At 44.8% G+C, this 27,056-nt stretch overlaps 7 protein-coding genes across 7 annotated transcripts in view; 4 read left to right on the plus strand and 3 right to left on the minus strand.

The window, feature by feature from the left end:
- The window catches only part of LOC126567939 (peptide transporter family 1-like), a 490,614-nt gene that overhangs the window by 309,229 nt on the left and 154,329 nt on the right, over positions 1 to 27,056 (plus strand). The window lies entirely within an intron of this gene.
- LOC126568306 (mitogen-activated protein kinase p38b-like) overlaps positions 1 to 27,056 on the plus strand; it is a 643,298-nt gene that overhangs the window by 238,590 nt on the left and 377,652 nt on the right. The window lies entirely within an intron of this gene.
- LOC126568345 (retinol-binding protein pinta-like) lies at positions 1,180 to 2,599 on the minus strand. The gene is made up of 4 exons (XM_050224806.1): positions 2,529 to 2,599; positions 2,161 to 2,456; positions 1,709 to 2,084; positions 1,180 to 1,443 (listed from the first exon to the last, which is right to left on the minus strand). The coding sequence occupies exons 1-4, from the start codon at positions 2,595 to 2,597 to the stop codon at positions 1,180 to 1,182; spliced, it is 1,005 nt and encodes a 334-aa protein (XP_050080763.1). The 5' UTR covers positions 2,598 to 2,599.
- On the plus strand, positions 5,106 to 6,211 carry LOC126568386 (alpha-tocopherol transfer protein-like). The gene is made up of 3 exons (XM_050224854.1): positions 5,106 to 5,625; positions 5,691 to 5,891; positions 5,954 to 6,211. The coding sequence occupies exons 1-3, from the start codon at positions 5,152 to 5,154 to the stop codon at positions 6,209 to 6,211; spliced, it is 933 nt and encodes a 310-aa protein (XP_050080811.1). The 5' UTR covers positions 5,106 to 5,151.
- Positions 7,215 to 9,556, plus strand: LOC126568385 (retinol-binding protein pinta-like). The gene is made up of 3 exons (XM_050224853.1): positions 7,215 to 7,714; positions 9,008 to 9,208; positions 9,299 to 9,556. Exons 1-3 carry the CDS (start codon positions 7,241 to 7,243, stop codon positions 9,554 to 9,556), a joined length of 933 nt encoding a protein of 310 aa, XP_050080810.1. The 5' UTR covers positions 7,215 to 7,240.
- LOC126568209 (neuropeptide FF receptor 2-like) lies at positions 9,717 to 11,946 on the minus strand. Its single transcript, XM_050224652.1, has 4 exons — positions 11,875 to 11,946; positions 11,461 to 11,764; positions 10,523 to 11,022; positions 9,717 to 10,172 (listed from the first exon to the last, which is right to left on the minus strand). The coding sequence occupies exons 1-4, from the start codon at positions 11,944 to 11,946 to the stop codon at positions 9,717 to 9,719; spliced, it is 1,332 nt and encodes a 443-aa protein (XP_050080609.1).
- Positions 16,358 to 27,056, minus strand: part of LOC126567755 (receptor-type guanylate cyclase Gyc76C-like) — a 39,894-nt gene continuing 29,195 nt past the window's right edge. Inside the window, exons 4-14 of the mRNA XM_050224036.1 lie at positions 26,356 to 26,565; positions 25,572 to 25,726; positions 23,983 to 24,202; positions 23,443 to 23,620; positions 23,166 to 23,362; positions 20,923 to 21,216; positions 19,637 to 19,969; positions 19,311 to 19,476; positions 18,926 to 19,235; positions 18,447 to 18,840; positions 16,358 to 18,023 (exon numbers count right to left, since the gene is read on the minus strand). Coding sequence (XP_050079993.1) covers positions 16,365 to 18,023; positions 18,447 to 18,840; positions 18,926 to 19,235; positions 19,311 to 19,476; positions 19,637 to 19,969; positions 20,923 to 21,216; positions 23,166 to 23,362; positions 23,443 to 23,620; positions 23,983 to 24,202; positions 25,572 to 25,726; positions 26,356 to 26,565 — 4,116 coding nt within the window. The 3' untranslated portion in view covers positions 16,358 to 16,364. The remainder of the gene's footprint in view (positions 18,024 to 18,446; positions 18,841 to 18,925; positions 19,236 to 19,310; positions 19,477 to 19,636; positions 19,970 to 20,922; positions 21,217 to 23,165; positions 23,363 to 23,442; positions 23,621 to 23,982; positions 24,203 to 25,571; positions 25,727 to 26,355; positions 26,566 to 27,056) is intronic.

Raw genomic sequence — 27,056 nt, forward strand, 5'->3', positions numbered from 1 at the left:
GACCGTTACTTAAACTTGCTATCATTCAGATCCAGATGCGGATTTATGACCAAAATCCGGTTGCTTCAAGAGATTGTTCGGTAGGCTGATGAGAGGTCCAGAGGGCTATAAAATCTGGATTAATAATTATGTTTCTTTTCTTATTCTTAGTATCATGTTTCCCATCGGAAGACAATGGCAGCAGTCGTGGATGGTACGGCTGCATTCGATCTCCGACAAGTTTGACTCCACTTGATCCAGCTAACGGGCTCCTTCGCCACATGCCCTGCTCGCACACACCACCAAAGATAGTCCTTGGCACCTGCCGTTCGAAAATGGCGAGTGCATTGGCGTCCTCCGTCAGCATAGTCCAGGACTCGTACCCATGGAGAACTACCGGACGCAGTGTGCGATATATCGTGTGTTGTTGGAGTCTTCTGGAGTGGAGGAGGAGTTTGTGGAGTCCATAGTAGGCACGATTCCCCTGAACAATGCGCCTTCGGTAGATGATTGAAGGTAGCAGAACTCCTCTACCACCTCAAGATCGTCACCATCAACTGATACTCTGCCTCCGAGTTGAGCTATATCACGGTCAGAGCCTCCAACAAACAGGTATTTTGTCCTCATCGCATTGATCCTCAATCCAGTTCTATTGGCCTCGCGTTTTAGTCGGGTGCACACTGGACAAACTACTTACTGTCTTCAGTTAGTAATTCACAAATCACAAGTACTAGGCGTCTCCACGGGTTAAGTGAAAACAGTGTTTAGTACGTGTGATCGGCTTAAATAAGAAAACTTCTAAGATATTTCATTTTTCCCTCAAGCTTAATTTATTATACACTCTTCATACATTGTCTGCTAATTTTACTTCTATTGGAACCTGGTCAATTTTTTTATTTCTTTGTACACTTAGATAATGTAATCTCTATTTTCGCTAACAAATAATAGGATAAATCATTCACTCACAACCTATTGAAGAAGATCAGCAAGTAGATTCTTTTGGCAACACAATTTTCACACGGCGTATGCTCTTCTACAGCTTTCTTATGCTTTCTAATCTACAGCAATTGTACATCGGTTTAATCACTGATGCAGTATATTACCGGTCGTATCGGTAATCTAATCAACGAAGTTATAAATAAGAAAATCAACTGCTTATCCCCCACTGTCTAAGGGAGATAAACAACGTCCAGAACAGCCTCAGTCAAATTCTAGCTTTCGGAACGTGCCTGCCGTCCCGAACAGATCTTTCTCCTCTGCCAGCGGATTTGTCGTTCTTCGCCGAGCTTCATCAACACCGAGCGATTCTTCCTCGATCAGGTACGCTCGATTGTTGATCAGCTTTTGTTCCCATTCGTCCACATACTGCTGAACCGGTCCAAGCTCACCACCCAGCTCTGCCGGAAGTACTGATTTGGGGAAGTACTTGTGTAGTGACTCTAGGCTGGAACCATGCGATACAATCTGTTGGGAAAAAGCCCGGGGAAGATACGAGAAATTAGCACTTGTTATAGATAGTGCTCAAAAAAACACAATCTATGTGCGTGTGTGTGTGTGTGTGTGTGTGTGTGTGTGTGTGTGTGTGTGTGTGTGTGTGTGTGTGTGTGTGTGTGTGCATGCATATCAAATCGATAAGTCGGAAGTTTTTGTCCCTTATCACTACGACCGAATTGCCATAAGCACGCACGCGATACGATGGATGCATCCAGAAGGCGATCATTGTACGTACCGTGCGTTTGCGGTTCTTCTCCGTCATCAGCCCTTTGAAGATGTTCAGCACAATGTCGAAGCTTTTCGGCGTATTGATAAAATGGAATCCCTTCTGCCGTAACGGAGACGCTTGCTGGTTCAAGATGGACGCTTTGCGCAGGAAGGAAAGATTGAAGTTAAACAGATGACTGCTGGACGAGTGACCCAGATCGATAATGGCCGCCTGTCCGCAGATCATCATCTGATCATCATCCCGCAGCAGTATGTCACCGATCATGGTAAACACTTTCAGAATGTCCGGAAAGTCACACACATCACCATCGAACGCATCGCCACGAATGAGAATGATTTTCGGATCGTCCGGATGTACCGTTTTGGGCAGGGGGACCGTCACACTGCGTAGGTGATAAAAATAACACATGATCACCAACATCGTAGACCCGCAACGCCCAGTCCTATGTGAAGTCTTACCCCATTTTGATAACTTTCCGGACGAACGGATCGAGCGGATCCCGGTTGCGCATCACCTCGGGCAGAACGGACCGGATCGTGTAGTACGTGTCCAGCTTTTCCTTCACCCGCTCCATGCTGTGCTTGCAGGAGCGCAAAAATCCAAGCAAAAACTGCTCCTCCATCCGGCCCCGGATGTGGCCGGACTGACGCATCCAGGTCTTGATCATTGCCAGCTCTTCCGCAATAATCGCTTCCTGCTCGTTCAGCTCTTCCGCTGCTTTGCGCTTGAGACATTCCGGAATGGGGCGTACTGGCTGCAAACAACAACATCCAATTAGACCGCCAATCAAGCATCAAGTAACTCCGACCGCATGATCAACACTTACGATCATTTTTCTATCCGCAACCGGTGCCACGAACACTTCCTTCGCTACTGCGTCCAGCTTAACGCTCATTCTGTTTTCCTAATTTGTGCAAAACAACGATGCTACCACACGAGACTGTCACACGTTACTGAACGACCCGGTCGGTTTGGATCGTGTTACATTATACGTGCACACCTTCACACCGCACAACGAAACATCGCACACATATTCGGATACTGATCAGATAAGATAGTGGACTGTTGCCCACTTCTGGAACCGTCCAGCTGTCCACGTTGTGTGTGATGGGGTGTCCCGTACTTCCCCACTGTATGTTGCCGGTCAGATGCAGTGAATCTCGGCCAAAACTAACCCCCTTCACACACACACACATATATATATAGACGCTCACTCGATCCGGTTTCGGTTGAGATAACCGCCGTACGATGACTTTCTTGCCTACGGTGTGGCTTCACACATGTCATGGCAGACATGGCGCGTATGTTTGCTGACGGTGCAATTTTTTACGGCCTCAAATTTTTACCGGAAGTTCATTAATACAGCTAATACCGTTGGCCCGGTTGGTTCGGTGGAATAATATTAGCTTCTAATTTATTCGATTGCAATGAATCATCATTGTTTGGGTGTTATGAAATTCGAGTGTCGTGTTGTGTGCGTGAGAGCGCTATCATGTGTTGTTTTCTGATGGTTCGATCATTGATGGTTGAAATGGAAATTGCATGCTTTACTTCAATAGGATCGAAGCTTCATTAGCTAGAACAATGCTGAACAATAGTCAATATTTGTAGTGCAAACAAGTAGGTTACTGTACATACTTGAAACAAAAAGACATTTGCAGCTGACAACACTAAAACGTGATAAGATGTTGTGGGGTAAGTGGGTATGATAATGCCTAGCCCCAGGTCGTGGTGAAGACGTGAATGCGAATCAGTTTGTGGAGGAGAACCTAGGGATATCATCTCAAAATGAAATGAGCCTGAAGGTATGCAAAACGTTTCGTTTTTGACTCATTTTTTGACACTCCTCAAAAACTAACTGGAGAACAACGAGCTTAAAGAGCTGCACAATTGTCTGTAAAGCGCTATATAGTGCTGCCAATTAGATTCGAGTGTTTGAGGAATCCCCTTGGCTGTAGTAAGGGACGTTAAAATCCTTTGAGCTAGGACTGGAGGTCAAATCCCATTATGTGATGCTGCACAAAAAGATGCACGACTTAAAGACGCATCAAAGATATGCGGACCGCTTCGATCGGACCTAAACTGACAGAGTTATCGCCGATTTTCCATGGGAACGCCATAACTGGGTAAAGCTTCCACCCCTTTATCGGGTTGAGGTGTTCTACAAAAAGGTGTACGGACCATTAAAGAATCCAATAGTAGGTCGGTTTTGGTCCGATCGGGATGAATGACCCACCGTTGGATGCGTCTTTGGACCACGCATCTTTTTGTAGAACACCCCAAGCTGATCTCTGCACCCCTTCACCCAGTTATAGCTGAAAATCCCTGCATGTCCGTGGAAAATCGGCGATAACTCCCTCATTTTTCCGCCAATCGAGATGAATGACCTACCGTTGAATGCGTCTATGATCCGTCCACCTTTTTGTAGAACACCCCAACTTGATCCCTGCACTCCTTCACCCAGTTATTGAGGAAAAACTCAGCATTCTCGTGGAAAATCGGTGATTACTCGTACAGTTTTGGTCCGATCGGGGCGTTCCGCATATTGTTCAATGCGTCCTAAGTCACGCATCTTTTTGTCGAACATTCCACCCCGATATTTCTATCCACCACCCAGTTGAAGCTGTTGTGCACGTTGCCATTTTTTTTACAAAAAAATAATAATTTCACACGCCATCGGTAAAAAAAGCATTCAACCTTCAGCGATTCAAATTTCAAACAGCGACGCTTACTGCGCCATCTAGCGCACGCTAGCACAACTACGTTTAAAAGCTCACCCGACAGTCTATCCAGCACACACGCGCCCTTATCTGTTGCTAGTTGAAAAAAGGGGCAAACTTACCACCCCATTACAATAACATGAGTGTGCAAATTTGGACAACCGATTTCACTTTAAAAAAAGCACACACGCTGCCATCCTCTATTCCATCCACCCGAAAGATCTAATGCCTTGTAAGGTGCGCTTGCTATCTTATCGCGGCCCCGTAGCCGTAGTAAGATCAATAAATTAATCGCACCAAAGGCTCACGAAGGAAAGATCGATAATGAAGTTCACCGTCCGACCAAGACCAATGCCGTTTTACCAATCGAAGTGCTGTGCGAATCGAAGTGGGAGATCCAGTACAGAGGCCACCATTCCGCAACGCGGACGTTTCTTGTGTGTTGTGTTGACATAGAGAGACTGAGTGGGTGTGTGTGTGTGTGTGTGGTTGTTGAGAAGGAAAGGAATCGATTCGTGAAAGGTAAGATAAGTGTTCAAGATCATCAGCTACGCATCGATGAAATTTGATTTGCATACAAACAGAAGCTCCTTGAACTTCAACCGCACATCAAAACCGGGATGACCTTGAAGTTCCGTCACATCACCGGGAACGACTACAACCCGAACCCCATTCTTTTATATCGCAGCTTATCGCAATCAGCCCTCCCGAAAAAAAAGAAGACCGATAATGCCGAACCTTAGGCCTCTGTCTGCCGAGCTGGCAAAGAAGGCTGCGGACGAGCTGTTCGAGAAGCCGGAACGGATCGAGGAGGATCTGGCCGCGTTGCGCGCCTGGTTGGCCAAGAGTCCGTACATCAAATCCCGCACCGATGATCAATTCCTGATGATGTTCCTGCGCGGTTCCAAGCACAGTCTCGAGCGAGCAAAGGAAAAGCTGGACATGTACTACACCGTTCGGACGGCACTGCCAGAGCTGATGCGGAACCGTGACCCGGAGGAAGGCAAGATGTTGGAGCTGGTCAAGATGGGCGTGGCGGTACCACTGCCGAACACGGTGACACCAGACGGACCTAGAATTATTCTGGTGCGCCCGGGCACGTACGACCCGAGCAAGTACACCATCCAGGAAGTGTTCCGGTACAACACCATGATGGCGGACGTTATGATGAAGGAGGATGACAATCTGATCATTGCTGGACAGGTAAGCATGGCCTCGGAAGATCGTTATCAGAAGTAATACTGATGTGAAACGTGTGTCGGACGTAGATGGGCATCCTGGATCTTTCCAACTGCACGATGGCTCATTTCCTGCAGTTCAGTCCAACGTTCGTGAAGAAGGCAACCATGTGGAGTCAGGAAGGATCGCCACTGCGTCAGAAGGGTTTCCACTATGTTAACACGCCGAGTGGCTTCGAGGTGGTGTACAATTTGTTCAAGAGCTTCCTCAACGAAAAGAACCGTTCCAGGGTATGTTCCAAGGGTCCACGTTAGTCTCGTACTATTATTCAAGCGAGCTTTTTTGTTTGCAGCTGTTTGTCCACGGAAGTAACCTGGAATCACTGTATGAACATATACCGAAAAGCATGCTGCCAAGCGAGTACGGTGGTGACGCTGGCCCAATCCAGGACATCGTTGACAAATGGGCCAAGAAGGTGATCTCGTACAAGGAGTACTTCAAGGAGGATGATCAGTACGGCACGGACGAAAAGAAGCGTCCGGGGCGCCCGAAGAATGCGGACAGTCTGTTCGGATTGGAGGGTTCGTTCCGTAAGCTTGAGGTTGATTAGGCGGATGTTTGGAAAATGGTACACTAAGACATGGAATAAAGATGTCCTCTTTTGGAACTGGGAAACTTCAAGTGTTTGAGTACTTGGATGGATGATCGTGATCCAGAGGAAAACCGAGTCAGAATCTTTTGAGAAAGAGATACCAGAATTTCGTATGTGTTTTTATACAATATTGTCTTCAATTTTTCTCTAAGGATCCGGATTTAGCTATCAAAATCTTCCGAAAACTTAGGACCGAGAGACTGCTCGTCTTGCCTAGGGCACGGACAATCCAAGAGAGCGCTCTTTGAACCTTGGAGCAGCTCTATAAACTGTAAGGACAGAGTCCTGAGCAGTTCTGTCTCATTGCAAGTCTCGAGAACCCCTTTGAAGTAGTGTCTCCTAGAAAAAAATCCCTCACAATTCCTTCGCAAGCAAGGCAAGGCATAAAACAGATCTATATCACCTACCTAGTAGCAGTATAGCAGGTGCCAGAAGATGTTGCAACGCAACCCAAATCAATTACAATAGATTGCACGGTACAACACCGTATCGCGGGAATTCCGATTGCGTTTTGCAAATAGCTCGCGACCAACGCTGGGGCATGAACGCGCAGAAACGCGCAATCGCCGAATCGCTTCGTCATGGTTTCGCTTCTATCCGTGATACCGCTGATAAGATAAGTCCCGGTACCAAGCAGAGCCCGCATCGTTCCCGATCAATCCACGCGCGATGGGTTAGCTTTGGCTTCAATCACGTTTGGCATTGTCCCCGGTACAACGGGCAGACCGCTTTGTTGCGGTAGTTCGCAAGTGCGGTCGAAAGATGGCGCTTTGCGGACGGACCACCACCAACGTCGGAGTACAACGATAAGTGTAGTGTGCAAGGTGCGTTACCGGGCTTATCATTTGCAGGAAGTGTAGATATCCCCGTACACCTGAAGCGAGGTAAAGTTCGACGCGTGCTAGCCGCGACCTGTCAGTAGTGAACCACCGCTTCGTGCGAGAGCTGCCATTCCGTGTGCGTGTGTTTGATGATCTGACGCTCGCCATGGTGAACTTACGCCCTATATCTGCGGCACTCCACGAGAAGGCGAAGCGAGAGCTGAACGAAAAGCCCGAACGCATCGAAGAGGATCTCGCCGCACTACGGCAATGGTTAGCCCGTACGCCACACATCCGGGCCCGGATCGATGATCAGTTTTTGGTGACGTTTCTGCGCGGCTGCAAGTACAGCCTGGAGCGTGCGAAGGAGAAGATCGACATGTTCTACAGCGTGCGCACAGCCATCCCGGAGCTGATGCGCAACCGTGATCCGGACATGGGTCGGACGCGAGAAATTGTGCGGCTTGGCGTGGGACTGCCGCTCCCGCTAACCGATGGGCCCGATGCACCGCGCATCATGCTTATCCGGCCAGGTGTCTACAATCCGAAGCAGTACACGATCGAGGAGGTGATCAAAGTGAGCACCATGATCAACGACATACTGATGCTGGAGGACGACAATATGGTGATCGCCGGTCAGGTGAGTGGGTGTAAAGGGATAGACGACGATAGCGCGGCTCACGTACGCCCCTTGTCTCCATGGAGGAAGCTTCTAGGTTTTCGAGGGAGGGTGAGAATGTGTGTGAACGCCGAGTCTTATCGCAGGTCCAGCACAGGTGTATGTGTGTTACTGTTTGATAAGAGGACGTCATCGTGATGGATGGTGAAGCATCGCTAGACACGCTGGATGGCGTGTCTTTGCCCGTGTTCGACTGTGCTTGTGTTGTTACTCACTCAGGTGACGTAAGTAACGCTCGATGCGGAGGTGTTTGTAACAAGTGAATCAAGCAACCAAAACTATTGTGATGTGAATTGGCGAAAGGTAGCTTAGTTGCCAGCTCAAGGGGGTTGGAGAGGGCTAGAGGTAGCTTATTGTTCAGTTTACTTAGTTTGTTTACCACCCGTACTTTACTACTACAAACTGCATGCCGAGAACATCAGCTAGAGAATGAGATGTTTACATTACATGGTGTTACTTGATCAATCAACCTCATTATCAAGACTTGTTTTGTAGTAGACTTGTTTCACATTGGAGTGGTCAAGGTTGTGAGCAGCGGTTTGTAATGATAAATAATGTCCTCAAAAATTCTCTGCATATTCTTAGTATTTGTTGCTCATTTCTAGTACAAATTTGAATACGAAAAAATTGTGCTGAAACTAATCGATTTCGAGCGTCTAATGTTGCTGAAGTACAATATTTTATACAAAAAATTAATCTAGAATATTTAATACATAAAGAGCTCTATAATTATCCTCAAACTGTTCTCTAAGGGTACAAACAGATAAAAAAATTCAAGTTAGATGACAATAATCCATATATTGTCCTAAGGTCTTTGAAGCTTTCTCGTATATTTTGGCCTCGACGCAGGATTTTTTTAAACAAGGATTTTATTTGTAGAAAGTTTTTTACATTTTACATCTCTGTACCGAAGCATAAGCCAATTCTTCCTAAATGTTTGTTAAAATTTAAGTAAGAGGAAGTATTAAAACGCTTTAAGCGAAAAATCCTACAAATAAGTGTACTCAAACCTATCTAAAGACAAAAATGTTTCTTGAACAAAAATGTTCGTTTAAAAAAAGGGATATCATTAGTAGCTCGTTTTACGTGCAAATATAAGTACCAACAGATGGCGCTTGAGTGAAGCATACCAAAACGCAGTTTAAGATAAAGTAGTTCTGATTAATCTTGGTAATACCGTGGAAGCCCAGTTGGATGAGTTTAGGTATATTCCGACTTATACTTACTTCCATTTACACGTATCGCTCACAACAGGTTGGCATACTCGACCTAGCAAACGTAACGAGCGCCCACTTTCTGCAATTTACACCAACATTTGTAAAGAAGATGACCATGATGAGCCAGGAAGGATCACCACTGCGCCAGAAAGGATTCCATTACATCAACACACCGACCGGATTCGAGACCGTGTTTAACATGTTCAAATCATTCATGAGCGAAAAGAACCGATCGCGGGTAAGTGACTAGTGAACTGCACTGTTTGCTTTCCTTTTTTTTGCTATGAAAAGACTCTAACACATTTTCCCACCCTCGTCCATTTTCCAGCTGTACGTACATGGCAGCAATCTGGAAAAGCTGTACCAACACATACCGAAGCGTCTGCTGCCGAAAGAGTACGGCGGTGAGAGTGATTCGTTGAAGGACATAACATCCGCCTGGGAGAAAAAGATCCTCTCCTACCGGGACTACTTCCTGGAGGAGGATCAGTACGGGACGGACGAGCGGAAGCGCGTCGGTAAGGCTAAAACGGCCGACACACTGTTCGGGATGGAAGGATCCTTCCGCAAGCTGGAGGTGGACTGACCTTGGCAACGGACTCAACTACGGAACGCCTGTCGAAATCTGTTTCGGAATCGCTTTCAATCGCTGTGACTAGTAATCGCTTTAATACAGATCACGCTCTCTCGCTCTCTGTCGCGCGGGAGAGCCGCTTTACTCACACACGAACAGCACGACGCACGTGTCACATAAAACCATCCGAAGCGATCGTCGTGTCGTGAGGCATCTGCGTGTCGGTTGTCAACTTGAGCTGCGATATCTTCGTGTCCTTGGATGGGCTGGTCGGTGGATTGTCGGGCCGTCGTGTCTGGCACACGATCCAGCTAGATAGATTGGCCATCTTTTCGTTCGTACCGCAGGGAGCACGCGGTTGAAGTCGTCCTCCGATTATCGCAATGCCGTGGGCAGCATCTTTGCCCCCGTTAGGCGAACCACGGTTGATACCGCGCGATCGTCCCTTGCCGCTTGATGGGCGTTTGCTGGCGAGGGCCGGAATGCAGAGCAGCCGGGAGAGACTTATTTTGCGGAACGCTTTGCGGAAGTTTTCATTCGTTAGGCCGTAGATGAGTGGGTTGAGGGCAGCGTTTAGGTACATGAGATAGTGCGAGACATACCAGAGGACCAGGAAATCGTTGCCGATCTGTTGCGATGAAAGCAAAAATTGGCGAGAGAATCAAAGAGTTTTAAAGTGATGGATCTTCATCATGGAGTGATGGATCATAAAGTTAGTAGGTTGTCTTCTTTTTACTTCTAACGCTAACGCTATACGCTTTACGCGTTGAGCTGGACATTATCCTTTTGAATGATTGGAATCTAATAGACTGATCAAATCTCGGAATATATTCCAGCTAAAATTGTTTTAAGATTTGAGCTATTATTAGGTCAAACCAGAACATGTTTGACAGTTTTTTTGGCATGTCCAACTGTTTCCAGATGAGATCCATTATCCACAGGATGAAGCCATTTCACAACATAACCTCTTTCACCCACCTGGTTCTGATTGTCGTTCAGATAGCGATTGTAGCGTATGAACACGAGCGTGGTAAACGGGATGCGCAACAGCACGAACACGATCAGCACGATAAATAGCGTTTTGGCCACCTTCCGCTTGTACGACACCGAGATAGGATGTTCCTTTCTCAGCACGCGCCGCTCGTATCGATCCAACTTCAGAAAGATAAGGCTGTAGCAGCAGAACATCACGAGCAGCGGAAACCAAACGAGCGCACCGATCAACACATGCCAGTAGCTCGGCAGGAAGGTCGTATTTTCCGCACAGTACGTTTCGAGATAGTTTTTCCACTGCCGCTCCCGGTACGCTCGGTACAGGCTGAGCGGAAGTGCGAGCAGAAAGCCACCGATCCACGAAGCGACGATCAGCACGGCCGCACCACGCTTGGTAAGGCGGGAACGCTTGGGAAACACGATGGCGGTCAGGCGGTCGTAGCTGATGGCGCACAGACACAGTACGGAGGTGATAAGCAGGGAGCCTAGGGTGAGAGAGAAAGGAAGGTAGGTAAGTAGTATTTTTGTTTAATCCCAGTTTAAAAGTGGGGTTTTGTCTTTTCGAATAGCTTGCTGCCATTTTTCGTAGGCACCTGAAGGTATGCAATAAGATTTTTTAAATTTGTAGATTCACAGCAAAGGGGTCTATTATGACTTAAGTCAGTTTTTATCTGTTTATTTTACAGGTTTCGAGGCTTAACTGATCTTCTAGCTCTCTAACACAAACTTGCAAAACTAACCAGTGGAGATTGAAACAGATTTTCCTAAAATCATCTGTAATTGTACTTTTACACTTAATATATAATTGAAAAAAGTTCCGAACAATAAACATTGCATACTTTTAGGTGCCACAAACCCCTAAACACACATACAAAATTTACGCTCTACGGCAATACTACAAATTGGGTTTTATTAATACTCACCCTGAAGAAATCCTTCCGTCTTGCAGCCAATCGCACCGAGCACATAGTTCTGGTAGAAGTCGTGAAACATAAACATCAGCGGACAGATTACGAGCGTTGCCAGATCGGCTACGGCCAGATTCACGATCAGCAGGTTCGTCGGCGTCCGAAGGGCTCGTATCTGTACGAGTATGTAGCAAAGTATCGCATTGCCAAGCACACCGAACAGTATCAATGGGATGAAAGTAATCGTCTTCAGTGTCACCTCCCAGCCCGGCTTCAAACGCCAGATTTCGCGCGGATAATCGTACACGGTAAAATCCATCTGAAGATAGACACAATCGGGAGAAAAGGGTTACCCGCGCTGACACTTACGTGTGTTGAGAGCTTCAAGGGTAAGTTCCAACATTTTTAGAGATATTTAACAGACGTTACCGATGGATATTCATCGAATTGTACAATTAGAATATTAAGCTTAAATATCACTTCCTGAATTATTTTATGCATTGTGCTTTAAGCTCGCCTTGATTAGCTTAGAATAATTAATATGATTTCTACCACTTTGAGGACTAATCTACGAAGTACCACATCAACCACAAACGAACACCGTTCACTATAAACTGGACCTGGTTGATTAAAGCGGCCGGCACTTACTTAGAAAATGCAAACTTTACAATCTGCCAATTTATCGATCGATGTTCCAGGCTGGTATTGACTGTCAGCTGGTGTTATTTTACTTTCCCCCCTTCACACTTCACTTTAACAGCAAACGACCCAAACACCCAACGGCTGCACTTCAAATTACACAGATAGGGGGCTGTAAAGCACACGGACTGCATTAACTGCTCACACGTCACACTCTCCACTCACTTTTGTCGTATGTAAAGTTTTGTTGCTCGGTTCCAAGGTTCAAGTGAATCTGTCTCGACGAGCGATGGACACGGCTCGGGTATGCAAGGCAAGTGTAATAATTATCTTACCCCTGCTTCAATGGAACCCTGCTCCACTGCTCTACCTTTACCGCTTCGAATGGACGGGCGAGAGTCATATGGGATTTTGTTTTTCGATCCAACCAATTCAATCACGGGCAATATAAGGCCGATAAGCAGCAATTGATTTTGTTCCCTATGGTTGCATATCTTGCCGGCAGACCAGGGTTTTGGCTGAACGTTCATGACATGCTAGATGGATAAGCACCATGTATGCTGAATGTTGGAAGCGTGGAAAAAACACAAATATGATAGTCGGTTTAGGAATGGGGATGGATAAAAAAGGGAAGATATTAAAATTGTTAAGCGACTTTTGGTTGGTTTAAAAATGTTTTTAGGGGAATTTTTTAAGTGCAATTATTTATTCGATTTTTAGTGTCAAGCCCTTTTTAAAAGCCATTAAAATAATCAAAAGCTCACTATCTACTTACTAAAGACCAGGCGCCTCCATCATCAACTACCAGGCGCTTCCATTTAACGGTGAATGAATTTAATTTCCTGTTTATCTTCTCAGAAATTTATTTCATTATTTCACACCTCTCCCACATATATCAACTGCAGTGTAAAGTGATCGTTTGCTGGCCAAAAAAGGCAATCGTTTAATCGCATAACTGGGTTCTCCTAGCGTGAAGCTAGTGGAATTGGTTTCATGAATCTTCTCACTATTTCCGTTCCAGCAACAAAAAAGTATTGAATTTAAAACCAAAAAGATAAAACAGTTGCACAAAAAACGCCCCCCGTGCATAATGTCCCCATCTCGTGGAACGGGAATGATATACTGCCCGCTTTACGGTTCGATAAACAAATAAACCTCGTGTGCGGGCAACCTTAATCGCTCGCTTCATGATACCGCATGAATGAATTATGGCGCCATGTAATATGATATACAGTGGGCAATCAGATGTCACAAGTGGGTAGCAGGTAGCAGGTACCAGGCGATTTTTTTGGCCAGTACAAATTCTGTGGATTTTGCGCTATTTGAATGGATGATGGAGATGAAGCTTTCGCTTAACGCTTTTGGCGTATGATGTTGGCAGTACTGCTGCGATTCTTCAAGAAATCGCCACATTAACCCTATTCCAAGGAATCGGCTACAGGAATTGTCAATCGGATTTTGATTGCTGATTTCCCCGATTCTAGGTATTCGATTAAATAATTATTCGAATCGATTAAATTATCGACATTAACAGACAGAAATAGAGTTGATTTAAACTTCATCAAAATATTACAGACTACAGACTTAAACTTCATCAAACATAAGCGCAGCGGACTAACTCACTCACCCCCTGAGCACCATCTGATGGGAAGTTTCGAAAGCCATCATAATAATCAGTCCGATCTTTTTTGTATTGTATTGTTTTTTTTTTTTGTTCTTTATTTTCAATAAATATACATTTCTCATTACTTTCTGCGCCAGGGCCGTACACCCAGGCTTAAGGGAACGTTCTGCCCCACCCTCTGCACACACTTCTCATTTAAACGTGACTCATACCTGCTATGCTGCTATACAATGAATGATTTGACAGTAGTTTAAAACCCGTTATTGTTTAGTTGACAAAATCAAACACGCTTGCCAAAATGTGTGTCCATGTGTGTGTGTGTTTTTATCATCTCTTTCTCTCTCTCTCTCTCTCTCTCTCTCTCTCTCACCCACACACACAAACGTATCCCCCATACGAGATTCTTCTACGTCCCCTTTCCTCTAACAACAACAGTTTGGTTGGAAAAACGATTTTGATTGTGGGTGTTTTGTGTTTTGTTTCAGGCGCTTCGCGTTCTGTTTTTTCCTTTTTAACTTGGCGCGTAAAATGTATGACATACAGTACATCCTTGACAGTGATCCTTGATCCCATCCCTTGACTTGTTCACACTGCTGAGAGTGTATTTCTGTGAGTGTGATTATGTTTATGTGTGTGTGTGAGGTGTTTCAATTATGAGATAACTATATGTCCACTTTTGCACTGCTTAACAATTCTTGTCTTCCTCTGTTTTATGTGTTTTGTTTGCTATACTTTGTAAATATATTTTATACCACATCCAAAAAAACAACAGTAAGTAACGATCGTTACGATCGTTGCGAACACTCGTTCAATCGGTGCCACACTCACCAGATCGTAAGGGACCAAACCAGCTTACTGTGGCGCTTCGTTTGCCGCTCACCGAGATTCATATAACAGTACGAATGTGATCGATATCCAGCTGTATTTTTTTTTTTTTGTATTTTTTATGGAACTAATTTCCAAAAAAAAAAAACGAAGAATTTCCATTTTAGTTTTCTACTCCTGAAATCATACGTATCACCCTGAATTTCTGTTAGGTTATGTCTTATGTAGAGCTTTGTATTGTTTCGTTGTACGATATGCATATATTAAAATGAGGAAGGCAAAATAAAACGCATTAAATTCAATTACTAATGACGGTAACTATATAGTGCCGCGCTGTTGTAGTGCGGCATTCACCCCAGGACAGCATTGACCACACACAAACACACGGAAACGAAGGCATTTTTTTTACAGCTACATCACTACTCCAGAAAACTAGTGACACATTAGATGTGCGAAGGATGTGCACATTTACACCTACAAATTGTTGCCTTCATTTTGTGTGTGCGTGTGAGTGTATGTGTGTATGCGTGTTGTGATCTACCAATTTATGAACCCTTTATTCCATACATTTTTTTCCAATAAACACCATCCATTCGTGCGATCCTTTCACTCTCTGTGTGTATGTGTGCGTTTAGTGTATGCGCTTAGTGTGTTTGTAAGTGATTTTCCTCTTTTGTTTTTGCTTGCATTTAGCTCTTTTACATACATCATTTAAAGTACATTATGCACAAAACATCATTAACCAAGCGCAACGACATTAGGCGAATACACGATCATCGGCGAACAAATACGACCAAATATACAATACATATACAGACATAGCGATCACATACACACACACACCGGTGGACATACATACATACACAAAGGACACTGATGACGTGGAAGAACACGAACGCGCATACACACACACATACAGACAGACGCACACATATACTGGCGTGTGCTAGCGCTGGAAAAGCTTAATGGAATTTTGGAACTAAGCCATCCTCAGTTTTACACACACATACATACATACGCACACACACACACACACAAGCACACACACTCAATTGATTAACTTCTATTTTCACAGCCTAGTTGTATTTTTTTTTCTTCTCTTCTTCTCTCATTCATTTACTTCACTCATTTCCTTATCTGTGCTGTGCGGCTTTTCGGTTTCATTCCTATGTTTTTTTTTCTTCCATTTTTCTTTTTTCCTTTTCTGTTTTCATTTGCAATAATTTTGCACATCATTTTACTGTTTTGCATGTTTTTTGCCTCTTTTTCCCCCCCTTGATTTGGATGACTACAATCCAGTTTTGCCTCTTGTTAGGCAATTGAAAACGATTTCTGAAATTTGTGTTAGCGTTTTCTCAACCTCGAACGTACGCAAAACACGAACATGTGAACGAACGACACGGTGCGTATGAAAACGTATTTAAAATCATACGATTAAAATTATTTAAAAATTGGAAAATTTAACGCAGTCTCCCGCACAACGGATAAAAACAATTCTATAAACGCACATACATACACACATACATTCATTCTGACTCATTCGCTCTCTTAAACACACATACACACACATACACACACGTACACTGTTTCCGGTTTGTTTTCTCCTTTCTCCACAAAACACGCATGGCACTCAGATTACAAATCAGGCTAAAACTTATTATCCTTACCCACACATATACATCAGGATTGGGGAGTTTGAGGAAACAAAAAAAACAAAACAACTCTCTCTCTCTCTCTTTTCTGTGGTAAAAATGAGTTTCAAATAAAACTCCCTTCCTCAATGCACTTTTCATTATTGCAGCCTAGTGGTGGTGATGATGGATGGATTCCTTCAAACCATGCTTTCCTTTTCAGGCGTCGGTTGCAACTCGCCAAACCCGGTAACGCCACCGACCCCGACCGGCAATACGCCCACCTTTCGCAACGAGCTATCGCTCGATTTAAAGCCATTGCCGTGTATAAATCCTACCAGCCACGATTTGATCGAGCTGCGCGTGAGCGACTTTTTGCTACAGGCATCCTCATCCGGTACGCCGACGTGTTCGAGCGAGTACCACCGTTTGCTACTGCTGTTGTTCGTGTACAGCCCGGGACAGTCGTGATCTTGCGGTGTGGTAAGGGACGTTTGGCGGGTTAGAAGTGGACAGGTGGCTGCCTGCTCCTCCTGCCCGGCACCGTTGCCGATCGAACCGTTGCAGTTGTTGTTGTGGAGATATTTGTGGTACGATTGCTGATCGCTGTTGTGACTGTTGTTCGGTGCTTTGGTGTTCGTGGTAAGTGTTGACAGTTGACGCTGGTGCTGCTGATCGCCATCAGGCTGCCGTCGGACGGTACCACCGTCCGTGATCGATTCATGGCTGATCGTGGAAACAATCGTCGGTGCCGTCGGTGCGAACGTTTGCGAACCGGTACGGGATGGTGCGGCAATCGTTTTCGCTAACCTTGGCACCCGTTTCGCGAGTGCATCCAACCGTTTACGTCTCGGTTCTATCGTCACTGGGAACGGATCGAGTGAACGGCTTTCGCGCAATAGTGCCGCCTCGGGAGATCGACCCCCGTTAGCGGACCTGTTGCTGCACAGCTGTTTGTAATCGTCGGCCGATGTAATCGAGCGTAGCTTGTGGCTTAATCGTCGTCCTGGACTGTTCCCGAACAGAGCTCGCTTTAGATTATCACTCGAAGCAATTTTGCTTCCAAGCGTTGCCGTTGTTGCAGTCACTGGTGCCGTTCGCTGATCCAGTGTAGACTGCGAATAATCGTCACCAACGTCATCCAACGCCATCGAACCTTCCCGACCGCATACCGGATGATCAAGCATGTGGCGGCGTGATGGCGATTCGGCACGCATCGGTACCATCGGCCCAAACATCGATCCCTGCAGACTGTAACTGCTTTCGTGATCTGCACCACCACCAACACGATGAGCGCACGATTGTCGCCTACTACCCATCATGTAGCTACCCATCCCACTCATTATCCCTCCACCACCTGGCAGCCCAATAATGCTCGGATGTCTCGAATCGAACGTCATCTTTGGACTGCGCCTCGGACGACAGAATAGTGGCGGTGGCAGATCCCTCACATCGACCGGAATCTTCTGGATGGCTTGCTCGGTGGCAGCTTCCAGCCAGTACGTCATCACCTCACCCTTACCCTTCATCGCGATCAGGCCTCGCTCGACGATCACATAACCGCCCAGCGTATCGAGCGCATCCTTACACTGTTGGGAGATGTGTATCTTTAGGGCCTCGCCGTTCGATTCCATCCGAGACGCGGTGTTAACCGTATCCCCGAACAGACAGTACCGGGGCATTGTAAGACCAACGACACCGGCCACCACCGGTCCGGTATGGATGCCGATACGTAGCTTTAGTGTTTCGTTGGGTCGGTGTGCAATCCGGTGGCTGCGTACGGCCTGTAGCAGTTCCAGTGCCATCGAAGCGATCTCACCGACGTGTCGGTTTCCGTTCGTTATCGGCAACCCGGACACCTGTGTGGAAGGTAATAAAGTAAGACAAAAAAAGGGATTAGAAAATAAGTTTACTATGAGAAGGGTGTTCGAAGTTGGGATTAGGTCTCTTTTCGAAGAATTAACTCACTCTAACTCATTTCCTACGGGTATATAATTCTTATAACTAATCTTTTGCAAGTCTTTATAAAAAGGCAGAAAGCGGCCCCTAACTCAACACTAATGTTTGGGGGTTTGGTGGTGAAGAGAAGGGAGGGGGTGGGGGTGTCGAGTAATGCAGTATTTACTCCGAAGTGATCCCCTCGGTGATCCTCGGAGTTGGATTAATCCAACTCTGGGATGTACGAGAATTTACCCATCAGTATTCCTTAGGAGTGAGTTTGACGATAACGATTACCAAAAAAGTTTAAATACTCTTTGCGATTCGAATCCCACACTACCTACCACCATGTACGCGTCACCGATCGTTTCCACCTTGTACACGTCGTAGCCCTTGATGATGCGGTCAAACACCGTGTACAGATCGTTCAGGAAATTTACCACCTGCAGTGGCGTACTTTCGGCGGACATCGCTGTAAAACCAACAATGTCACTGAAGTAGATTGTCACCGAATCGTACGATACTGGCTCGACGCCGAGCCCTTTGGTCAGTTTCTCTGCCACCGGTTGGGGCAGCATCCGGTGTAACAGATCCTCCGTCTTGCGCTTCTCCTCGCACAGCAACCGGGTCCGATCTTGCACAATCTCCTCCAGATTGTTGGCGTACTTTTCCATCATTTCCATCATCTGGTCCATGATGTTCTTTGACTTGCCGCCGCGCATACGCTTTAGCCGATTCCTATATATTGCCAACAGAACAACATGAAATGATTCCGTGGGTTAGTATGTGTCAAAGGATGTCAAGGAACCGAGCAGAACCTTACCGAATATTGGGAAAATCGGGCCGCAATTCGGCATTTTCGTCCCAGCTGTCGCGTATGCAGTTGATCACATAGTCGGACACATTCTCGTTCTCGATAACGCTCTCGATGTCGGGCCGGAATGGTTCCTTGCCCGGTTCGGGCAGCGCTTTCACCCGATCGATAATCTCCTTCGGCTCGAGCTCGGTATACCCGAACGGTCCCCTGCGGCCAATGATTTCGAACAGGATGATCGCGAACGCGTACACGTCCCCTTTCTGGCTACCGTAAACGTTCGGTTGCCGCAACAATTCCGGTGACTTCCAGAAAAGATCTAAAATTGGGGGAGAAATATAGAATGGGTAAGTGATTAGAATCATCTGGTTGCGTACTTGGTAGTCAGACTTACTTCGGTAGTGCTGATGTTCGCCGATCGACTCGTTCTCGGCACAGTGGCGAAGATCGTGCAGTCCAAAGTCCGTCACCTGCAGCATCCAGCGCGACGTTACGACGCAGTTGGACGATTTCAAGTTACCGTGATAGTTTAAAGCTGAACTGTGAATGTAGATCATTGCCTGCAAATTATTGCAGCATACAAACACACCGAAACCCAACGACGAATGAAACAAACGAAATAGATTAGCGAAAACTCAATTTTGCTGTTTTTTTTTTGTACGTGCTACCACTGCCGTCGTATCGTACCAGGTCGGATAACGGCTGGAACTGGGAACTCACCTTAATTAAATCATGCACCAGTGATGCAATAAATAAATCATCTAGCTTGATATCCTCGTTCTCGATGATATCGTACAGGCTTCCCTTGGCACAATAATCAGTGACTAGTAATATCCGCATCGGCTCCACGCAAGCACCGATGAAGCTATTGATGTTATCGTGCCGCAGGTCGCGCAGCAGCCGCATCTCCTTCATAATTTCGCGCGAGATGTCCTTGCGGCGGGAAAACTTTAGCTCCTTGATGCGCACCACCACGCTCCGGAAGCGGGCGGTGGGTGTGAACACCTGGTTCGAGCACCGTGACCCAAACGACTGGGCACTGGCCAGGCTGAGCTGTATGGGCGTGAAAAGACGGAGAGAGAGAGAGAGAGAGAGAGAGAGAGAGAGAAGGAAAGAAAGAAAGGATTAAATAAACGAAGCAGCAATGGAACAAGCTGCAGCTTTCCGTGCTGGAACTATTTGCTTTCATCAACTTAAAGCTTATCGGCAATATGCGGCGGCGAATGTCAATAGATTGGATTTTTAAAGTTCTGCTAAAGGATGGTAGATCAATGAAGCCGTTGCTAGTTAAATCCATCCCTGATATAATGGATAATGTGGACTTAAAGGAGATGGAAATAATTTTATTCCGACAAACACTTGAAGGCTTTAAGAACGGGCACTCGGAATTGGAACTAACAGGATCCGATCGTTTCTGGTTCAGGAAGAAAACCCGTTTCCGGAGCTGATTCCGATTCCGTAACCTATTCTGGATTCCAATTCCGAACCTCCGATCCGGAATCGATTCGAGAACATTTGGAGCGCTCCCACAATCGATTCCGATCAAAACAGTACTTTGCCCGTCACCGACTCGCAATCCGGAGTATGGCAGACGGATGTCTTGATTGCCCTATTTTGATTCCTGTCATTCAATGTTTGCTAATCAACACTTCCAATGAATGCGGGCTAGTAAAATTGAATATTTAAGTTATTTTTGGGAATTTTTAGGCATGTTGCACACCAATTTTTCCCTATCATTTGTTCATAACACTAAGCACTATTTCATCGAGTGTCCCTTAAGAATAAACTGTTTGTGGCAAACATTAAACAAAAACCCTGCCAGTCACAATGAACATTAAATTGCCCTCGTTAAAGGAAATCCTAGCCTTTCTATTATACTCGATTGAATAAAAATCCATCTTCCTATGGTGGCTTTTCAATAAGTTTCATGTCTGATTTTGAACTGACTATTCCCGGAAATCCATTTGCCAGAACACACCAACACACACATACACACCAAAACCTACCTTACTCGGCGAGGACACAATTTCCGTGTTGAAGTAGCCCTTGATGTCGCCCGGATCAATCTTCCACAGCAGACCCTCGATTTCTAGCTCGATTTTCCATTTGCGATAGATGCTCATCGTGATGACGCCCGCACAGAAGAGTATGAGGGCAAGGACGCCCGCCACCACCATCGACATGATATGGGTGTCATCTTTCATGCAGTGTTCGTTCATAAAACCGCACGACGGCTCGTCCATCGGTCGGTCCGAACCGGGCCAGTCGATCGCATTGCCAACCTTGGACAGTTTAAACTCCTGCAAAAATGACCAGTGGTAAAGGGGAGTTAGAGCGATGGGTTAAGCCGAAATTGTGGAAGGGGAACAGAAGGAAAGAAGAAAGGGAAGGATGGTCGAGGTGTATTTATTTATGACGTGAAAAATGTCCCAAAGGAATGAGCGAAAGCGTTCGATTTGAATGGATCTTTTTCCTATCCTAAAACCATAATTTCTGCACAAACGCGATCCATTTGATTGTGCCTGATACGAAGGAACAATAGGATAGCTTAACTATCCGGTCTCGGGGAAAAATGGAATAACTTTTAAAAAAAGCGACGAATAATTCCACCGTAGAAACCGATTCGGACAATGGAATGCTCGTTACCACGACCGAGCGCGCAGGAGCTTGAGTTTAAAAATAATTGATAATCCTTCAGGATTCGCACAAAAGTCTTCATCCCGTTGCAATGATTGAATAGCAGTGGTGACAAGCAGAACCGTAATCATTTACATTCGGCAGTCCTTTCTAGGGAAACAATTCTTATCCCTTTCGCTGCGATCGACTTTGTCGCTCCGTTGGTGGCAATAGGACGTGCTCAGCCACGCTCTTTTGTTACCATCCGGTGGGCGAAAGATATGCTTTTGCTGTGGTCGAGCTTAATGTTGACACGGGATGAAGTAGCAGCAGTGGTCATACTGATTGAGTACATGGAGCCTTTTTGTTCTGTTTGTCCTCACTCGGTTGGTTGTCTTTTGGCGCTCCGAGCCAGCTTCCTGCTGAGTGCAGTAAGATTACGATCAATGTCACAGCAGGAACTACGCAGCACGTAGTTACACTTCCTGGCCTCTTGGTGATGATGCTTTCAAGGACGCGAAAGGTGAATAGGCAAGCTTTTACTAGCAATCAACTCCGTGGTGTGTTGTCGTGCAACGCCAGAGAGTAGTGTATATATTAGGCAAAAACATAATCAGTCTTCGAAGCACTGGGAAAGGGACAAATTATTCCTACAATCCTTACAATGTGCCACTTTGAATACTAGTGGTGAAACACCACAACTAAATTCATTGTCCAGCTTCAGAGTTGCCCCGATGGCAGAGGGCCTTGGAAGGACCGAAGTTCATTTCACATCCGGACCCATGTTACCCCATAGTGAGGATTGACTGTCCAACTATGTGGTCCCGATAAGAGTCTAGTAAGTCATTCGATGGCCGGAGTGAACTGATCTGGTCGGTCGTAAAGCTAAGAACAAGAATATCGACAATACATATTTCCATCTTTTTCGCTTAATCCTTTGCTTCCGGTTTACTACTCAAAAAGTGCAAACCTTGAAGAGCTAGTTGTGGATTCCAGTAGTAGTAGTAGTAAATACCAATCAACTAGCAAGTTTGTACTACCTTTTACTACCAAATATTCTTACCGACCATTTCACTGTGCGCTGCGAACACATATCAATTAAAATGGAAAACACAATTAATTTGCTTTCCATAACCAGGGCACCAGCATCCTCGAGAACGGTGCTCTCCCTTTTGCATTTAGTTAAATTAAGCTCCATTTATAATGCGAATCGGTACAATATTTTACACCCAACAATGTGCAAATAAATAGCATCGTATCCTCGTGCTGCTCGTAATAAATTCGGGATCCGTGTGTTTTTCCCCGTTGTTAGCGGTGTCGGAGAAAACGGATCTCTGCATACATTATTTTAAATCGAATGTTCTACTTCCGCTGCTAAAACCACCTACCCGCATCCTCGGTTGCGTATTTTCAAACGAATCGTTCATTTAAAATATTTTCGGTTATTCGGGTTATTGACGTGTGTGTGTGGGGATGGCAGGAGATATCTAAACGCTTGGCTTCCTTTTTCCCAAAATACCCTACCAGACTAGGCAGACAGTGCAAGCTAGCACTGAGGAACGAAAATAGTTTAGGAAAGTAGAATGTGTATGTGTGTGTGTTACAAGTACGGAAACAATCACGACTCACTCACTGGAATTTCATCGTTTCGATGCTGGTTCGTGTCGTTGAGGTTCTGCGGTTGCCGCATCTGAAAGTGTGCAACCGGACGCATCTGGAACTCGCAGGAAAAGTTTGCCTCCGTATAGTTCTCACGCTTAAGTGCCAGTACCGAAAAGTTGCCCTCCGAATCGCCATAGTCGTCGATTTTAATTGTCGCACCAGCAACGCCTGCAAATAGGCAACACATACATGCAAACAAAAAATTCACAATATAACATGTAATTAACGAGTGGTGGCGGCACACTCACTATGGTACGTCCGGTTGTTGATGATGGTGGCAATAATCTTGGTACCGTTGCTGGCCACTTCCCGTATCACGTCGCTCGTCAGCGGCCGGTGCAGCTGTTCCTCCTTCAGCAGCTTATCCAGTGCCCAGGCGTACAGCTTCACCGAATCGTACAGATAGGCGGCATAGATCGACACGTACTGTATTGGAGCGTACAAACAAGATACATAGAAATGTTACAAATTGGCACTAAATATGTGATACTAGTGTTTGACAGATGCGGCAGAGTGTGAGAAAGAAAGAGAGCAAAAAAGAGCTGTCAGAAAGCCACTGCAAAGGATTGCTTTGATGTAACGTGAAAAGGCATTCTCGTTCCTGAAAGGAGTTTACATGCCCGAAGCTATGCAATATTTCGTTTCTTCTCCTTTTATTGTTTTTTAAGCGTGCAAACAGTTCATACAAGAACAAGAATGACCTTTTTTCAGCACCTTCAACTGTGAAAGCTTTGGGGGAAAGTTTTTTTCTTTCTTTCTCGAGTGCACAAAGGGGAAAAGAAATTCACCTTCACAAACTGATGGAACAGCGACGGTTGCTTGAAGAAGAACGGTTCCTTCTGCGTGTACTCGCGCACTTTGTGCGTAAAGTTGACAAACGTTGGCAGTGGTTCGGAGGCGACCACCACCAGCAAACTTCTGCTCCGTCGTTCGAAATTTCCCGGCAAATCCTGGCAGGTTCGCACGTTCGGTGGCTTTTCCACCCGCCACAGATACTTGTTCGACAATCTGTGTGTGTGTGTGTGAAGAGAAAGGTAAGAAGAAAAAACGGAACAGAGAAGAGATACGTTAGCACGGTAGAGCTTTAAAATGGGAGAAAAGTTTGGTTTGTCGTATGTAAATGCTGTTTATTAAACGGTGTTTATTGCGGTTGAAGAGTGTCCTAGTAGGTAATTTACATATGTTTTTAAAATTTGATTTACATCATTTTTTTTTCAACAATTCCTTACAACGACTATTTCAAGTTTTTTGAATAATTTTATTTATTTTTTTATAAACGTAGCATATCTTGATGTTATGCTTGTTGATAACATTTATGGGTTTCTAAGTCTCCAGATTTCAATTCCATCCATCTTCTCTTCCTATGTCTTCCCTGCTTTCGTTTATGTTATTTCCTACTTTATACATTACATTCTACATTATTCTTTGTGTGATTTATCGCTAATGGTTGAATTATTTCATATTTTTTGTATTCAAAACAATTAAAATTGATTCTCTTTGATTTCGAATATATTTTTATGCTTGTATTATTTAATGTGCTTTTTATTATAGATTTGCTTATTATGTTTGTTTTTAAACTATTATTCTAGACAAATTCATTTTGACCATTTTGTAATCTTGTTATTTTGTAATTTTATTAATTTTATTTTGCTTCTTTACTATGTATTTTTATCTATTTTATGTCTGAAATTATTTTCAGTTCATTGTTTTTTTATATTTTTAAATTGATAAATTTCGGTATTTTTATATTTTACTGCAAGAAAGGTAAAAATACTTGTTTAAAAACCTCTCCTTTAAGCAATTGCATTAATATTAAGCTAAACGATCGAGAAACAAGTTTGTAGGGAAGTTTTGAAGGACCCACTAGTGAGCTAAATCTATTCAAAATGAAAATAGCCGAACGATCTTGAACGCTGAAAAGTTGAAGAGCGTTGAAAAGTTGAAATCAGACAGAGAGAGAGAGTACACGTGGTACACTCGCTAGAAAAAGAATATCCCTGTTATCAAGAAACCCCAATTCCATCATAGAAAGCACTAAACCAAATTGTGGGAAAACGAAAAAAGCACTGCAAAGCGATAGAGAGTGAAATTCAAACCGGACGCTGCTTTTTCTTCAATCAGCCTATCATCATCATCATCATCATCATCATCTCCGCTCAAAAAAGGTTGAAAAAGACAAATAAAAGATACGTACGTGGGAAGTGAAAACGCTGATGCTTTTGGAGCTTTTGGAGAAATTTAATAATATATCCCTTTCGTACAATATGTTTGGAATGTTTACAATTGCTTTTCTATACTTCAACCGCATTTACGTAAGTATCATCGGACTAAAACGCACCAACACACATACACAGGAAGCACACACAAGTCTACTTACTTCGGCGAATAAGTCATCATGTCGGCGGATATTACGAGATATTCGCCTTTGGCAAAGAGCTGCATACCGTCCATGGTGGCCATCATGTCAACGAGCTGGTTGCTGTTGCCGAGAAACACGTAGATGCGCGTCCTGTTCATCGTCTTCTGTATGACCTGCGGAATGGAAGTGGGGGGTGTGAAGAGAGCAAAATGGAAAAGTGTCGAAAAGGGAAGCCGAAGCCGAAGAAGAAAAAAGAAACAAACACAAACACACGTTGTGAAAAAAAAAGAGGACAAACAAGAAAATGTGGCACGGGTAGAAACATTTAATGGAAGATATACAACGCACTAATGGACATTCAACAGGGCAAGGAGATGTTAATGGTTAGTTCGGTGGGATGATGCCGTTAAGTTGGTGGAGAGCATTTAATAAAAAAGGGTCTGAAGAACCACTTCAACAGAGTTGCTAGAAGTTTGGAAGCAAAATTTAGAATTTACCAGTTAGTAAGCTAACCAAATCGGATTATTAAATCTCTCCCATCCGTCGGTCCCCATCCACTACACGGTAAACCCGGAAACACGATCTGTCCGTCAAACCGTTTTCAAAGCGCAAAATTTCCATCCCGAAAAGCGATGTTTGGTGTGCAAGTGAGAGAGTCACACACACGGATTCGGGGTGATGGTGGTGAGTGAACGAAGGTGGAAGGGAGGGGGAGGGGGGAGGGGGACGATAGTTGAACAAAAACTCCGAAACGACTCTCTGCTCTAGACAACATTTAATTATTTATGTAATAATATAATACCGTGTACCAATATCCACTACGGCAGCAGTCCATATCGTCCTGGCAGCATTTGTAGTTGTCGAACACCATCTCGACGTGGTTGACGGACAGGTTGTTGCGGGTGGCTTGCGCTTCGAGCGAGGTCGCCACATTCTTCCACAGCTGCTCGTGGATGATGGAAAACTTGCGCCAGCCGTAGTAGGTCAGCAGGGAGATGATGGATTTGGTAACCTGTGTGGCGATGATGAAGCAGATAATTAAGTTTTACTATGTGTCTTAGTTGGGAAAATACGTATAAAATTTTCAGCAATTTTCAACATCTAGTTATCGTTATCGTGGGAGCAGTAAAATAATCTGAGAACAAATATTGAAATTCGGAAAAGCGGACATCAGAAAACGAACTGCAAACTGGCAAACGTTGCTCGTACGCAACATTCGAACGACATGTGCATAGCAAGAGCAGAGCCAGTACTGTCAATTCCTTGTAACGACAGGTATAATTTACAGGAGGTGTCAGAGCATACATATCTTTCACATCTTCCTCTGTTCCTGTGATTTTATTTTACTTGTTGATCCCACGTAGTTGGATAATCAGTCTTCGTTACGGGGGAACGGTCTGGGTGGGATTTGAATCTGGCGGGTGAAAACGGGCGCCGCTGTCGTCTCTACCGCAAGACCGCTTCAAGACTTTCATTAAATATTAGTAATTGAAGAGCTCACAG

This window comes from Anopheles maculipalpis, chromosome 2RL (genome assembly GCF_943734695.1).
Source record: "Anopheles maculipalpis chromosome 2RL, idAnoMacuDA_375_x, whole genome shotgun sequence".
Classification (NCBI taxonomy): domain Eukaryota; kingdom Metazoa; phylum Arthropoda; class Insecta; order Diptera; family Culicidae; genus Anopheles; species Anopheles maculipalpis.

Excerpts from the sequence above, each read along its gene's own strand:
- LOC126568209 (XM_050224652.1), bottom strand. The coding sequence starts at position 11,946 with ATGCATAAAATAATTCAGGAAGTGATATTTAAGCTTAATATTCTAATT. Across the intron at positions 11,023-11,460 it reads GACGGAAGGATTTCTTCAGG|GCTCCCTGCTTATCACCTCC; the intron begins GTGAGTATTAAT and ends CTCTCACCCTAG. Across the intron at positions 10,173-10,522 it reads TGAACGACAATCAGAACCAG|ATCGGCAACGATTTCCTGGT; the intron begins GTGGGTGAAAGA and ends TCATCGCAACAG.
- LOC126568385 (XM_050224853.1), top strand. The coding sequence starts at position 7,241 with ATGGTGAACTTACGCCCTATATCTGCGGCACTCCACGAGAAGGCGAAG. Across the intron at positions 7,715-9,007 it reads ATATGGTGATCGCCGGTCAG|GTTGGCATACTCGACCTAGC; the intron begins GTGAGTGGGTGT and ends CGCTCACAACAG. Across the intron at positions 9,209-9,298 it reads GCGAAAAGAACCGATCGCGG|CTGTACGTACATGGCAGCAA; the intron begins GTAAGTGACTAG and ends TCCATTTTCCAG.
- LOC126568386 (XM_050224854.1), top strand. The coding sequence starts at position 5,152 with ATGCCGAACCTTAGGCCTCTGTCTGCCGAGCTGGCAAAGAAGGCTGCG. Across the intron at positions 5,626-5,690 it reads ATCTGATCATTGCTGGACAG|ATGGGCATCCTGGATCTTTC; the intron begins GTAAGCATGGCC and ends TGTCGGACGTAG. Across the intron at positions 5,892-5,953 it reads ACGAAAAGAACCGTTCCAGG|CTGTTTGTCCACGGAAGTAA; the intron begins GTATGTTCCAAG and ends TTTTGTTTGCAG.
- LOC126568345 (XM_050224806.1), bottom strand. The coding sequence starts at position 2,597 with ATGAGCGTTAAGCTGGACGCAGTAGCGAAGGAAGTGTTCGTGGCACCG. Across the intron at positions 2,457-2,528 it reads TTGCGGATAGAAAAATGATC|CCAGTACGCCCCATTCCGGA; the intron begins GTAAGTGTTGAT and ends TGTTGTTTGCAG. Across the intron at positions 2,085-2,160 it reads CGGAAAGTTATCAAAATGGG|TGTGACGGTCCCCCTGCCCA; the intron begins GTAAGACTTCAC and ends TCACCTACGCAG.